Source organism: Cyprinodon variegatus, unplaced genomic scaffold, assembly GCF_000732505.1.
Source record: "Cyprinodon variegatus isolate N-32 unplaced genomic scaffold, C_variegatus-1.0 Scaffold494, whole genome shotgun sequence".
Taxonomy (NCBI): Eukaryota; Metazoa; Chordata; class Actinopteri; order Cyprinodontiformes; family Cyprinodontidae; genus Cyprinodon; species Cyprinodon variegatus.
In genome coordinates, this window is record NW_015150947.1 from 315,453 (window position 1) to 331,223 (window position 15,771).

The window sequence follows — 15,771 nt, forward strand, 5'->3', positions numbered from 1 at the left end:
TCGACTGATCATGAGATGTTTCAGAAAATCGTACAAAAGACATCGCCCTCCAGCAGCTGTAATTTTAGCAAAATTTGGTTCTAAAAAGTACTGAATCAGGGAGATTGAATACAACCCTTTCATGTTTTTATTTACTATCCTTCCAAAAGCATGCTTTATTTTCCTTCTACTTCCTCACTCTGAACTGCTTTGTGTTTAGATTGTCATGTAAAATCCCCAAAACATTCAACAAAGCTTGTGGTTAAAGAATGTTTAAACGTTCAGGGGTTAAGAAAAAGAAACTCTTACAGGGCACCAGAAAAATATTTGTAATTAAACTTACACATTGTTAAAAAACAAAATTAAACTATTTATTTATTTCAAAATGTTTCTAGAATGCATCATATTTGTAAGCGGGAGTTTTACGGGACACCTTAATAACATTTGGGTTGGGGGAACGGGGGGTCTCGTAAACTTATCCGTTTAGTTTTTCTTTTAATCCTTTTCTTCAAGGTCTTTCAGTCAGGCTTCTGTTCACCACAGTACAGAGTCTGTCCTCGTCAAAATGTTCAATGACATCTGTAAAAATGCCTGCTGTTGCAGAACCACAGTCCAGGTATTATTAGTGCAGCATTTAACACTAATGACAACCCCAATTTATTAGAGTGCCTTAAAAACTGGATCTGTCTTTCTGATAGAGCAGTGGACTGGTTTAAATCCCTCTTGAAGAAAAAGGACTTTTATGTCAGAAGGTAACCTTTCATCAGAGACCACAAAAAATAAGATGTGGCGTCCCCCAAGGGTCCATTTTAGGCCCCTTCTATTCAATTTTTACATGCCCTCCTGAACAACAACATTAAGTTACCAAATCTATGCAGACGACACACAGCTGTACAACACAATGTCACCAGGTGATTATGAACCTACTCAAGCTTTGGGTAAATGCAGAGAAGAAATCTCGGTTGGAAAGTACCCTCCAGTTCCCCTCCAGTGGAACCACCAGGCTGCCAATCCAGCGTCACTGTGTCAGTCAACACAGCCTGAAAACATCCACAGCTCTAAGGTACTCAGTGCGGACCTCGTCCAACCCTGAGGAGTTTTTCGACCACCTCAGTTATTTCAGCCTGGGTGATGAAAGAATCCAACCCCGAGCACCACGCCTCTGCTTTCGCCATCAAAGCAGGACAAAACCACACTTAACAGAATATTTAGTTTTAATTAGATAAATGCACACAGGATTACTGTATTCTGCCTGTTTATTGTTGTATCGTAAAGGCTTTCCAAAGATCAGATAGAAGTGTGCAGAAATCGGGCGTGCTTCAGTGGCACAGTGGTTAGCGAGCACGACCCAAGTATGGAGGCCTTAAGGGCTGGTTATACTTCCGCACCAATGTGTCGCAGTGAGCTTGTTGCAGAGCTTGTGCACTATGTTATCCCATGCCACAATGCAAGAGGGACAATCATGAACTAGCTGTGGGTCTAGATACGGCTGAGGAGGTGAGGAAGTGGGGGCAAGTTTGTGCGACAACGGAGGGAAATGAGGGCAAAAAAGAGCGGGGATCCACGTGAGAAAAGGGTCCCAGCGTTCTCGCACCCCACGCTCCTCTAGCTGGTCCATGTTCATGAGTCGTTTTCCACAATGGTGGTCATACAAACAAAAAAAGCCGGTAAGGTACCAAACAGGAAATAAGCATAGAGTACAGCGGATATAGATTTGACAAATCAGAGGCCTCCTGTCTGCGGTAACCTACAATTTTGGAGAGGTGCACCAGAATCTCTGCGGAAGGGGGGGAGGCACATTTGCACTCACGCAGACGACCTAGTTTCTGAGAATAAATCAGCCTTTAGTCCTTGACGTGGCTGACCTGGGTTCCAATTAGTGTTGCGTCAATGCCAATTGTTGGCTCCAATACCGATACCTGGCTGTGCAGTATTGGCCGATACAGATACCATTTGTTTGAAATTAATGTGTGTGTATATATGAAGAACTGCATACTAATTGGATGTAAAATAATTGCCATCTTGGCTTTTTCAAGCTCCTCTCTACCTTTGTGAAGCAGGAGAAAGACTAGTATAAAGTGAATCCAGCAGAACTTGTTAATGACTACCTGGAATGGGTGACAATAGTTGAATAAACTTTTGGCTCTCAAAATAGTATCGGTGCCCTATTTGTTGATGCTTGCCGTTAAAGATACCACCATTTTAGTGCTGGATCGGGGCCCCAACCGATACTGGTATCAATATCGGTGCAACACTAGTTCCAATCTGGCCTGTGGTCCTTTGCCGCATGTCTCTCCCCCTCTCTCATACCCACAAAAAAGGAGCCACCAGTGCTGTAACCCCGCCCACCACAACAATACAATATAAAAGGAGCTTTTTAATTTTTAAGACTACTCCTTTTGAGAGATATTCTTTGTCATTTCATTATGACAGGAAACATCTTAGTTAAATAAAGATGTAATTCCAGCTCTTTGAGGAGGATGAATCATTTTGGCTTCGACTTTTAATCTTGTTGATGGGATTTCTTTTTAGCAGATCTTACGACAGTTAACCTTTTATAATTATGCCACAGACTTATTTATTCATATGTACTTTATAATGATGTTTAGTTTTTAATTTTTTGCTTTTACCTGCTTTTTAACTGTAGCACTTTGAGATTTTTCTTATATGTAAAGCATTAAATGGTTACATACATACATGCATACATACATACATACATACATGTGCATTAAAAATAACATTATTATTATCATTTTATATTTATATAGGAAAGCAGAATAACAAAAGTATTTTCTTATCTCATGAATTGAATGTATTTTTTCACAATTCCATGTTTTTTCTACTGCCCTGGCCTCTATAAAACAAAATGAGGACAATAATAGGGCAGCATGTATCTCCATCGTCATTAAGACGTTTACACTATTATCCCAGTCGGACCGTAAAATGGAAATTAGACATCGAATTGGTCTTCCATCTGCCTTACATCTTCACTCTGCATGCCCATATTAGAACTGGAGCCTCATTGCCCTGAGACGGCCGTCTAATTTACAGATAGTGGCAGAGATGCTGGAAGAGGAAAGGGTTCTGCGAGCAGCAACGGGAGGAAAGATGGAAAAGAGAAGAAAGGGTGAAATGTGGCTCAAAGCTCCGGTGTGTTTCACCTTTTCTTCTTTGCACCTTTGGTTCACCTCTGCTTCTGAATGAGCTAAAACCCAGACGCCACTGCTCTTGCGATTAGGGCCAGTAACTGTGCTGCTGTTATTAATGCCTCTATTCTCACTCAGCCAAGCTGTTTGATTTCCCACTTCCTGTTGTTGGTGCTGGTAATTTCTGCTGATCCATCCACCCATCTCTTTTCTGAATTGCTTCTAGTCTCCTTCCCTTCGCTATAAACATACAAATGAATTAATGTAAAATCAATGAGTACACTTGTATATGTATGAGTGTTCTTCATTGGTAATCTGATCTGAGCCTTGAACATAATTATTTTGGCCTAAATAAGATTGTTCAGACTAAAATATAAACATATGTGTCTAAAGATGGATGGCTTGAAGTGTCTGGTTTATACAGGGCAGGGCCTCCTCTTGCCTAACTTATTTCTAGTACTCTCTTTGACGATGAGAGATGCAACGATGCAAACATGAAAATTAGTGGCCGGCAAGAGCACCATGTTATTACCAAGACTAAATATAGAGTAGGGAAAAAGAAGAACCGTGGTTCTCCCAGAGAGTAAAACACAGCCCTGAAAACAACCGGTGGACTCCAGAAATAGCCTGGACATGCTCAGCCGGCCAGCTTTTACATTACAACAGCCAGTTTCCATGTGGGATTTTCTTTTTTTTCGCACAGTTTTCCAACACCACCCATCCCCGCAGAGGTTCTGGTGAAACAATATGGGAGTCTGTAAACCAGAGAGGACTTTTTTTGCTCCAGAGATGTGTTACCATCCCACTCAATGTCCATATAATGAGAAATCACACTGAAGACCCACTTTTCATAAAGCATAAATCAAAAACAGAATAATAAAAAAACAATAAACAAATAATTCTAACAAACATAAAAATAAACAACGAATTTGTACGAAATTATTACACAGATAAAAACACTAGACGTTGCAGGAAAGCCTACATACCTACAGTAAAATATATCCAAGTAAAGCAATAAAACATGATATGACAAAGAAATATTTTTTCAAACTGCAATAAGATTCACAGATTTAAAAAGATTTTTTCTTACAGCCTATTAGACAATGGTTTGATAGGTAGTTCAGTTTGTATATCTGCAGAAGCCTCAAGTTTATAGGGTTGTCTGAGGTTTGGCAGATTAAAGGAGTCTGTCCATTACTTGCTTTATAGGTCAACAGTAAAACATTAAAACCAAACCTTAATTGCAGACAAAGCCTGTAAAGTTCAACAAACACAATAAAAGTTCAAATTTAGGCTCTTAGACTAACAGCTACCGTTAAAAGGACGCTTGACAAATAGTAACATAGAAAGAAATGACGATGTTCTGGTTGTGTCATACAAATTTGAAAAAGTGATGTTTTTCTTTCTATATTTTTTCTTTTCTATATTTTTTCCAACAGAAAAATACTATTTACTGAAATACTATTTCAATTTGCTTTTCATGTTCACACATAATGATTTTATTAATATTTTTCCACACACTCAAAGCTACCCATATCCATATTTATTGGTCTAACTTATTGGTGCTACCTTATTATTTTAGTTTAATAACAAACCAAACAAAAACATTTGTTGTTTTAGCTTTGCCACAGGGGTACTATATTGTCTTAAAAAGTTATAAACAGAAATGATCACTTGGACTTTTTTTTTGTTTTTGGTAAAACTGTCTAAAAAAAAGCCTTTCATTTTGAAATCTATTGATGTGTTAAATGCAGTTAAAAGCTGTTCTGTTATAATTTGGAGCAAGTTTACCTGTTACCTAGTCTGATGTTCAACTTTTTAATTTAACCAAATTGTATTGGAAAGTTATGCTAAACAAAGTTACATTTCCTACATTTTTTTTTTATGGCTGCCAACAATGGCTGTCTCAACTGAAATGATAAATAAATATGAAATATTCACTCAGTGGGATGATTGTAAAGAGAAAACGTATTGGCCCGTATTTATAAATTCTACAACAGAGTGGGACTAACAAAAAACATCCTCCTATCTGATATTTATGTGATGCAACATGTTGAGAAAATGTTACCAGGCACTGATATTTAGGTTGGTGTCCGACTGGATTATTCTAAAAGGAAAAAACCCTGAATGTTTCTTAGAACCCCCAGTAAGAAAGTTTAGAGCAATGAGTGTTTTATTTTTAAGCATAAGTCAAACCCCAGTATGAGTGAGCCATCCTAAAATATCCTGCCAAATTACTAAAAAAACTTAATTTAATATTGAATTATGGTCAAAAAGGTGGATTTTTGGTTAAGGTCTCCAACTGGTGGTTTATCAACCATCAGTCAACATCCCGGTTTTAACTGGAACAGCATAATACCCCTAATGTCGGCCAGCAGTAATGTTTGTTTAACCCTAGAAGTAAATGAATAAACCTGTAAAGATATCACCTATTAAGAGAAACGCATCAGTGAAAAGTGAAGCTTTTCTAATGGGCTGCATTGGGCTGTTAATATTTAATATCCAATGAACATGTCAGGATCTTGGTTCTGTTAAGTTTTCTTTTGAGTGTTCCGTTTCACTTTGGTCCATCTTTTTCTTTGTTTTCTAGTTTTATTGGTCTAATTCCTATTTTGTTGTGTTTTCTGGATATATGTGAGTTCTTAGGTTATTCCTGCTTACCCTCTGCTGCCCTCTTGTGTTGGTCGCCTTTTCCCTAGCTCCTTCTAGAATCCTCTGTTCACACCTGCTCCCAATCAGCTCATTAGTCCTGTCTTTGTTCTGTCTCCTATATATACTCTCCCTCTGCAGTTCCTCGGTGCTGGTATTTCGTCTTTCCCCGTCTTTACCTTTTGAGAACTCCATTAAAACTACAAAAACGCACTTCTGCCTCTGGGACCTCAAAACCTCAACCAAACCCTTACAGAACATGAATCAACATTGATTCCTTCACTTTGATTCAATATAAAGTCAACACAAATGTACGTTCAGATCAACATTTAGATGATGGTTGAATCGACATTGATATAGTATCATTTATGTCACTGATTGCTTTTTGTTTGATTTTATTTAAATATAAGGCTTTAACATAGGTTTGATATTTCTGCTAATCCATATTTCAATTACTTTCATTCACATATATTGCTATAGAGCAAAATGTTTTGAATCTTCTTGTTACTTACATAACACGGCCTGAATTGGCGCCACTGCCTATTTTTTTCCACTGATATATTTTCCAAAGAACTGATTATGGGTTAACTGATATGTCCAGGGACTCTCTAGGACCCGGCCCTTCATGGTTTTATTTTACCTTTTTCCTGCATGTAACAAGGCCATCCTGGGACTATCCCAGAGGAGATTTATTTTGATGCATTTCAGTGCTGAAAACAATGCTCCTCAAACCATTACAGAGGCTTTTAAAGGCATGAAAGCCCCTTTAGATGTGAAACAATAGAAATCCTCAACACTAGAGTGCACTCTCATGTCATTACCTTAAAACGTTTTAGTTGCTCACGTTCAGCTTCTCTCTAAAGGCATTTGGAGACTTGTGTGAGTCAAAACAGCAGCTTGTTTGGGTGGCATCTAAGGCGTCATAAAGCAACCAGAATCAAAACTGCTTCAATGACAATAATTTATAAAAGAAAAGGGAAGTTTAATTATTTCATAGAAACATATGAAGACTAGTTCACTTCCAAACACACTAATATAGTTTCTCATTGCAAATTGGACATTTTTGCGATTTTATAAAAACAATTATGATTAACCTGCTAAAATATATTAAAATGCAAATCAAGATTCACCGTTTCGGGTCATGGTATTATATAGGTAGTATTATGACTAGATAGATTTAGTTGATTATATACATTATAGTTGGTGGGAAGATTTTCTATCTAGTCTCCAGTCACTGACTTGCAGAATTAGCTTATTGAGGATGAGCATGAAGCTACAAGCTTTTACATTGTACCATTATCTTTGCAGCAATCTGTCACACCCACCATTCGTATAGCAACAACAGAGGGGAAATTTCAGTTTAGCGGGGAAAAAAACGTTCAGCAGAACCAGTGAAATGAATGAATCCTCGTCTCAGAAGACAGAGCAGACACACTAATGGATCAAAGAAGCACTGATCAAGAGTACTTTCTATGTGAGTGAAAAGAAAAAAGTTAATGGCAATAGTAGCTTCTTCAGTGGTTTCATCTAGGAAAGAAACATGCGTAGGGGACCAGATGAGCCCCAAGCAAGTAAGATTATAAGAGAGCAGATACAGCTACACACAGCGAGAAAAAAGTAAAATTAGTCCAAATAACGCAAAATTGGAGAGTAGTAGAATATCGTAGCAGAGGAAGATAAAGTGTTCCTTATGTCCTCCAGCAGCCTAAGCCTATAGCAGCATAACTATAGACAGACCTCAAGAAAATCGACACAACCGAAAACAATACATTTTATCAAAAAAGAAATGTTTTAGGCCTAGTCTTAAAAGTAGACAGGGTGTCTGCCTCACAGACTAAACCTGGTAGTTGGTTCCACAGGAGAGGAGCCTGATAACTAAAAGATCTGCCTCTTATTCTACTTTTAGAAACTCTAAGAACCTGCATTGTAGAAGGGAACAAGAATTTTCTTTTATTTTCCTCAGAACTCTGACTTCAGCGTGAAGGCCATTTTAACTAAGTTTTGTAGACTTCCTGATTATAAAGAATTACACTAATCCAGCCTTGAAGAAACAAATGGACGCAAAACCCCTCACACCCCATAATTTAATCCTCTTGTCTCTCCCTGTGTCTCTGCAGCTGAATACTCTACTCTGGGTGGACATAGCAAGCATCCATGGCATCACCAGCGCTTGGGAATGCTGAAGAATCTTCCACTCAAAATCTCAACTCAGGAATGGAAAATGGTTCAGTTTCTGGCACAAACAAAACCTGCCCTGTCCATGCCTCTGCTGGAGAGGAAGCGAAGAGGAGTTTTCGGAAAGGCATCCCTCGCCATAACGACTACGTGAAGATCTCTGTGCCGGAGTCCAAAGTCAACCGTCTTCCCACGGAGTGGTGGAAAACAATTATTGCGTTCTTTTATGCAGTTTTTAACTTGGTTTTGACCACAGTCGTCATCACAGTCGTGCACGAGCGTGTCCCTCCCAAAGAGAGCAGCCCTCCTCTTCCTGATAAGTTCTTCGACTACATCGACAGAGTCAAATGGGCTTTTACAGTGACAGAAATCAATGGGATGGTGCTGGTGGCCATTTGGTTGATCCAGCTCTTCTTCTTTAAATACAAGTGAGAACCTCATCTGCTACCTAAAGGGTAGAAAGCTGTTCTTATTTAGAAAAATACAGATACTGAGAAATAAGATTATTCATACCCCTTTAGTAAAAATTAATAAACTATATAAAGAATTTTGTTTCAGTCCAAAATTATACAGACTTCTCAAAGGATTCATTCTAACATAAAATGATGTTAAAATGTAACCATTTTGTTGGCATTTCAGAAGTCAATCTTTTCTTAAAATCATTTACCAACTTTTCTAGAATTTTTTACTGATATTTTGATGCTTTATTTCTCATGATGTGCTGCAAGTCTTTAAGTTGGAAAGGCCTCCTTCCCGTCATAGTAGCTCTATCCACACACATTGTCTGTGGAGGAAATGTTTAATCTGTGAAATCATTCAATGCCTACTTTTAAATGGCTGTGATGCAAGATACATTCAGACAGGTTCTGACCATTAAGTCTCATAAAATTCAAAAAGGTTTCGTGTTTAATGTTTCCTCTGAATGAAGGGAATATCTGAAAATAAGTGGGGTGAGCGAAAGATTAGGGTGATGGCAACAAGGCCTTCCAACCACCAAACCACCAAAAAAGATAGATAATATTTAAAAACAGTGAAAACCTGCAAAAACTATCTTGATATTACATTTAGATTGTCCAGTAATATATGATGGTCCTCAAACTTCTTCAAACTTTGACAACTTTCCTTTTTTAAAGCAGAGGTTTCCAAATTGGGGGTGTCAGACCCCCGGGTCTCAAGATCACTATAATGTAATCTCTAAGGGATATGGAAAAATATATTTAATAAACGACTAAATGTGACTTATGTGTCATAAATAAATTGACCATAAAATAACATTTACTTATTTAACTTATACATGATTCAAATATTAAAAATACAGTTAAATTGTAAAATGAACAACTAAAGGAGTCATTAAAGAATTGAAAATATAGTTAAAATGATGAATAAACTTAATTAGATGGGACTTTAAAAATGCATTTATTTAAAATTTGATATAATTAATTCACTTCATATAGATAAATGAATATAGAGTGAAGTGATTATCTGTATTTTAAGGGGGTCACCAGTCTGCTGCATTGTTACTTTTGGGGTCTCAGGCTGAAATATATGGGAAACGCTCATCTAGAGCTTGTTGACATTTCCAGGAGAAACACTGTTTCACACCATTGCACCAACATGCAACTATGATTTATTTGTTTATTTTTCTAAATATCACAAGTATTCTTTTGGCTTCATATATATATTTTTCACTAATTCCTCTCTTTGTAATCTTGTACTTTAGGTATATTCCTAATTCTGCGAGATTGAAACAGAGGATGTCGCCTTGCTGCTCTGCTTCTTCCAGATAACAGCAGTTAGTTATTTTACATGCATGAAGTTTTTTGGTGAACATAATTCTAATTAATAGCAGACAAATTTAACTCCAAACATTTTTTTTTTACTTTAAACCAACTTAAATAATCATTCTAATTCTTTACAACTAAATGTATCCTTTTATCTAAGCTCTAGTTATGATATGATGTAAACTCATCTCTCTAATTAAATTTAGGCAAAAAAAACAGTAAATTGAAAAGACTGGAAAAGCTTATTTTTTCCGATGACTAAATAAATCACAAGTTATTGACTATAGAGACACGATTTATTGCACATGATGTATAGATAGTTGAACCTGTAGTCGTCATAAACAGCAGGGCAGACTTTATTATTGATTTTTATCCCGCTTCAAACCCTTAAAGTCCTCAGGAATTTTAGAAATGCCTCCATTTGATATTTAGATCCTTATTACAAATCTGCTTCCTTATTTTGTTTGTTGTTTTTTTTTTTTAAACTTGGAGTAGACTTGAATAATTGTGACAGAAAACCTCCTCAGCATGTCTCAAAGCTGGCCACATCCATTTTAAAATGGTCAGCTAATGAGGTCACCTGTTACCTTTGACATGAATTAGATGTTTACAGCTATAGGCAAATTATTGTTTCAGTAGAATTGTTGTATATAAGTGATTTCTTTCTCTAGGTTAAATGAAATCAATGGTTTTAAATCAGAAATGCTCATTTTTAGTGTTGGAAAACACAATATTTAAATTCAACCAAATGATCGTCACTTCTTTCAGTGACGCTGCATCACTCCATAGTCAGCTGGGTGTTTCTTGTTGCAGGTCCATAGCATGCAGACGGTTCTTCTTCCTCATCGGCACCCTGTATCTGTATCGCTGTGTGACCATGTACGTCACCACCCTGCCTGTTCCTGGCATGCACATGAACTGTGCTCCAAAGGTGAGTGGAAACCAGAAAATCTACCTCCTGGGATCAATGGGAAGGAGACGGAAAGCGCTCTGGGTTTTGCTGCTCTAGGAGGATTGGAAGTTGGAGCTTAATATACATCTTCTGGAAGTTTGTATACTGTCAGAGAACATGGTTAATGCTGTTGGAGATGATCAAGAACTTCTGGGCAAACTAGAAGGATTTGAAAAAGTGACTGGTTAATAGTTTTTTTTTATTAATTTAAATCAGTAAAACACAAGGATGTGTAAATTAAAAAAATGAATAGCTGTCTTCATGGGTAGTTCTAAATACCCCTATAGAACTGGTCCTGGCCCCTGTTACTGAAGCATTGAAACCATGTATGATAAAACCATGTATGAGGACAGAAAAGGAATTACTTTTTTGATTTTCATAGTTTATTTCAACAATAATTTAAAAGTGAAGGTTTCGCACTTTTAGTTTCAGTGGTATTGGGACAGGATCTCAGTTTTCAGATGCGATATCTGAGGTCTCCAGAACCGGGAATGGTGCTTTGGTTCTGCATCTCAGCTAATATATCAAATGATAAGCTTTATGCGCTCTTGTCTGTTTCATTCTTTTGTCCTGTGCCACCATTAAAAACTCTGCCCCCACCCTGGGAAATTTGTTGAAGAATCACCACTGCAGTGTTAAGGTCTGACAAGTTTTTAATAACAAGATGCCAGAGTTCTGATTATTCCTTCCTGTTAGGTTAAAAAATATAGGTTTGTAAAAGAGGAACTGAGTCCACACAGGAAAGAGTTTTTCAACAGCTCCTACAGGAGAAGAGAGCCGCAACCCAACTTTCCAACTCTCTCCCGGACCCCCTCCCTGCAGAGCCTTTTTATTAACAGATCATAACACATGGGGTGGGTTACAAAACAGAGTATTCTTCTGACAAGACAATTATTGTCATAAGACAGAATGCTCCTCTGACCGAACCACAAGACAGAGTGAAGCATCTCCTTTCCTTATTGTTTTATATGAACACACATTAACTTTATAATCATCATTGAATAAACCTAACACTTCCCCTCTTCAGAATGTTACCATCAGAACAAGAAACATTAAATTAAGGAAGTATTTTGCCAGATGTTCCAAAAAAGCAATTAATTTTCAATCTGTTTGCAGGGATCAAAGTATTTTCCGGCCAGAGGCCGGATTTCCGGCTCGTAGCGATTGCCTATATGTAAAAAAATAACATGAAAATAAATTGATGGTAAATAAATAAAAATCGAAATCCCCCATGGGTTTGTCAGCCGATGGTAGAAAAGGAGCGTTCTGAAACTAACAGTATTAGCCAATCAGAAGAACAGGGACGGGTCTTAGGAAAGTGTGTTCCTCCTCCTCTTGTTTCTTGCTCAAGTCACCAGATAGTTTGTGATACAGTGTTGAAGTTCTACACGGAAAGTGCCGTTTACGTCTCCATTCAACGGAGAGACGTGTAGAGTCAAAAAATAAATAAATTAAACTTCTTGTTTGGAGAGAAGGACGATAGAGGGAACAGAATTGCAATGCAGTTCATGAACTCCGGGGAAGATGTCATGACCATAGATAAAGGTCTCAAAAATAAATGGCGCTAGGCATGGCTGGAGGAGACAGGGCGAGATGGTAAGCCATTTATCAGCTGGAATAGAAAGTTAAGGGAACCAGCCTCTTGCGTCTGCACGCTATGCTCCAGGAACGCTTAGCAGCAAAACTGGATATCAACAGAAATGTGGTTCATGCAAGTGGTAGATATCAGACATGGGCAATGTGGAGTCAACAAGTCATCTCCATGTCATGTATTTAATCTACCCAGCCAATTAACCAGGTGAGTCTAATCTGCACAGGTTAATTCACGGTGAAGATTGGACTCACCTGCTTCAAGTGGCTGGGTAGAACAAATACATGACATGGAGATGACTTGTTGACTCCATATTGCCCATGTCTGCTAGATATACAGTAGATGCAGTTTTGCCATCTCCTGGCTGTTCTTGGTATTAGATTTTTAAAGTCAAATTCAGTATTCAATCATTCATGCAATCTCTGATCCCATGCCCCCATGGCATGGCTTGAAGATGCTTTAGCAAGGTTTTCTGCTGAAGCAATTTGACAGTAGCAGTAAATCTTACTGATTCTGCTAATCAGGTGCTAATTCCCCCATTTTTGAACCTCTCTCCTATCCAGCTTCAGGGAGACACGCAGGCCAAGATCCAACGTGTTCTGCAGCTCATCTCAGGAGCCGGCCTCTCCATAACCAACTCCCACCTGCTGTGCGGAGACTTCCTCTACAGCGGACACACTGTGATGCTCACCCTCACTTACCTTTTCATCAAAGAGTGTGAGTACTTAAAGCAGGGTTGCTCTCAGAATAATTTATGAGATGTTTCCAGTTAATAATGAATGAATTGCATTGTGCACTTCCTTTCTGATCACCCATTGCTTTTAATGTTGTTATGCAACCTGCAAGATTGATGTATATTTATTTTGATTATTAATTATTCACAGCATCGAACCCTCTGGGTTGGTTAAAGTAACCTTTGCAGTAATATCTGGAAAAGTTGAAGATGTTTTTCTCTCTTTCTTTCCCTCCTCTGAAGACTCTCCAAAGTCCTTCTGGTGGTACCACCTCATGTGCTGGTTGTTGAGTGCTGCAGGGGTGCTCTGCATCCTGGTGGCACATGAGCACTACACTGTGGATGTAGTCGTGGCCTACTTCATCACTTCTCGTCTCTTCTGGTGGTACCACACCATGGCCAACTTACAGGTACGAAAATCTGAACAGAAATACACATTTTAAACCCTTTGGGGTTAATAAATGGTTGCCAACTGTTGTATTATTTACTTTTTTTTAGACCAATGCTGCTCCTTCACCTGCAACAGTATTCTAAGGTTCATTAGCTCCTTCTAGTGGTCACAGTGAAAACAACACGCTGTTATAATGGTTCTAAAAATAAGCTATTTACATTTCTCAGCCATAAAGGGAGTATAGAATTGTGTTTTCTTTCTATTTTCTGTATGAATAAAATATCGAATGGATAATAAGTGATAGACACTTATTAAATGACATCAGAGTGGAGCGTTTGAAAGTGAAAAGCTTGAGAAATAACACCTTAATTAATTATATTTAATTAGAATGAGTAATTTTTTTACATCCTGGTGTTTATTACTATTATGTTCGACCTAATTTGTTGCTTAGCTTCCATTATTTTCAGTTTCTGTTTGACTGAGCGTAGCTACTTTATTACCTTGAGGGTTAATATGTGTATTAAACGTGTTTTGGTTTTATTTGGCTTTGACAGACTCTGAAGTGCTCGCCCAACAACTACCTCACCAACACCTGGTGGAACCCCATATTTAACTTCTTTGAGAGGAACGTCCAAACGTCGGTGCCGTGCTCCTACAGCTGGCCCATTACCTTCGCTTCTACCTGCCTCAAGAACCCCTGCAAGACCTACTCCATGGTGCAGAGCTCACGAGAAGAGTGACCGGACCTGCCGAGGCGGCAGTCAAGCAGCTCCTTAATCCTCTTTGGCACAAACCAAAAAGGCGTTGTAGGCATTTGTCTATGAAAAACCTAACCAGAAAAATAGTGACTTACAATAGATAGTGGGTTGATGCACGTGGGATTGTGGTTTACGTGGTTTTACTCCAGGTTGGCAGGTAAACAACATGTGGCAGGATTACTTGTTTCCTCTCCTGTTCTGGTTGCTCCATGTCAGCCTGACTGTCTGAATGACTGCCATCCTGACTGGCTGCTTACCGCTGACAGACAGGAAGAAAACTACATGACCACCCACTTGCATGTTGATCTACCTTTAAACCCCAAATATCCATATCTTTAGCAAGATAAGAATTTAAACTAAGCAAGTTTATTCTAACTAACTAGAATTAGACAATAAATAGTGACTAAAGTCATCCAATAGGAAAATTTAAAAGTATAACAATATAGAGAAATAGCTCCTACAGCCGTATTGGTGGAAACAATTAACCGTAGCTCGAGGGAAAAAAGAAAATCTCTGTGATTTATTTATAACATGAAGTGCTGAAAAAATGTCTGTTTTTGAGAACGACATCTGTGTCTGATCTGTTGCTGTACTTGATCTGTGTCATCCATGCTAAGTATTTGAACTATCGGTGTATTTAAGCCACGAGGTGCCTTAGAGTGTTAACGTGTAGATACATCAAAGCTGCCATGATCTGTCTCTCAGTCTATTTTTATGTGCTTTGATATCATTTGTTTTGTATTCCTTTGAGCGGCCCGAGTACCTAAACTATAGCCTCAATATTGTATTGAAATAAAAGCAAACAGCTTTAAATGTGTGCTGGGTTTTTCTCATCAATCGGTTCACATTTAAGATAAAAAAATATTTAAGATGAGCCTATTCCCTCATTGTGTGCTTTAAATACAGTCAGATTAAGTGCAGATGCGTAATATGTACTGTTATTAATAGTTTATATAAAACACATGCATGTGAACTACTATTCACTTGCAGTTTAAATGTTTAATGTGTGCAGATTCAGTCACACTAGACCCCTTGCCACATGGTCCTTCTCTGCACACTTGGATTGCTTTTTATGTGCCTGTTGATTCTCTAGACCTTTTTCTGCTCCTTCAATCCAACTTTTGTAACTTTTGAATCAAGCAGAGAAAGTAAACTGCCTGTGATTGGCTACTGATGAGGAAATTTAAGCCAGTAGTGTAATGATATGAACAATTTAATGGTCATCCTAATGATGTAATTCCCTATGAGCTAGATAGGTGGCACATATGAGCTAGATAGGAGGCGCATGTGCATTGTATAAAAACCTAGTACTCTTCAAGTACCTGTGTGTTTATTGAAAAACCCACAACACAAATGAAACATGGTGTCAGAAGATGGATTTGAGGTTGATCTTGGACGTTAACAGCGAATTAGAGAGGATGGACTGAAAAACGTCTGATGCTAGTCCGGAGAGAACATAGCAAGTTAAGTCAACCAGTTAGCCTATTTTCCACGGGAGAAAAAAGAGCTTGAACAGTTTCTTGTGGAGATGAATCCCCTGCTCAGTGTGAAGCTCAAACAATCCTTTGGGGAAAAGTAGATCCAAACCTCCTGTTTGAATCCTCAGCTCAGTTTGA

General features: G+C 38.1%; 1 protein-coding gene across 1 annotated transcript in view; it reads left to right on the forward strand.

Annotated features, from left to right (window-relative positions):
• sgms2 (sphingomyelin synthase 2) overlaps nt 1-14,972 on the forward strand; it is a 16,417-nt gene extending 1,445 nt beyond the window's left edge. The window contains exons 2-6 of the mRNA XM_015390351.1: nt 7,892-8,377; nt 10,544-10,661; nt 12,837-12,990; nt 13,250-13,416; nt 13,952-14,972. Coding sequence (XP_015245837.1) covers nt 7,929-8,377; nt 10,544-10,661; nt 12,837-12,990; nt 13,250-13,416; nt 13,952-14,137 — 1,074 coding nt within the window. The 5' untranslated portion in view covers nt 7,892-7,928 and the 3' untranslated portion in view covers nt 14,138-14,972. The remainder of the gene's footprint in view (nt 1-7,891; nt 8,378-10,543; nt 10,662-12,836; nt 12,991-13,249; nt 13,417-13,951) is intronic.
• The last annotated feature ends 799 nt before the right edge of the window (nt 14,973-15,771 follow it).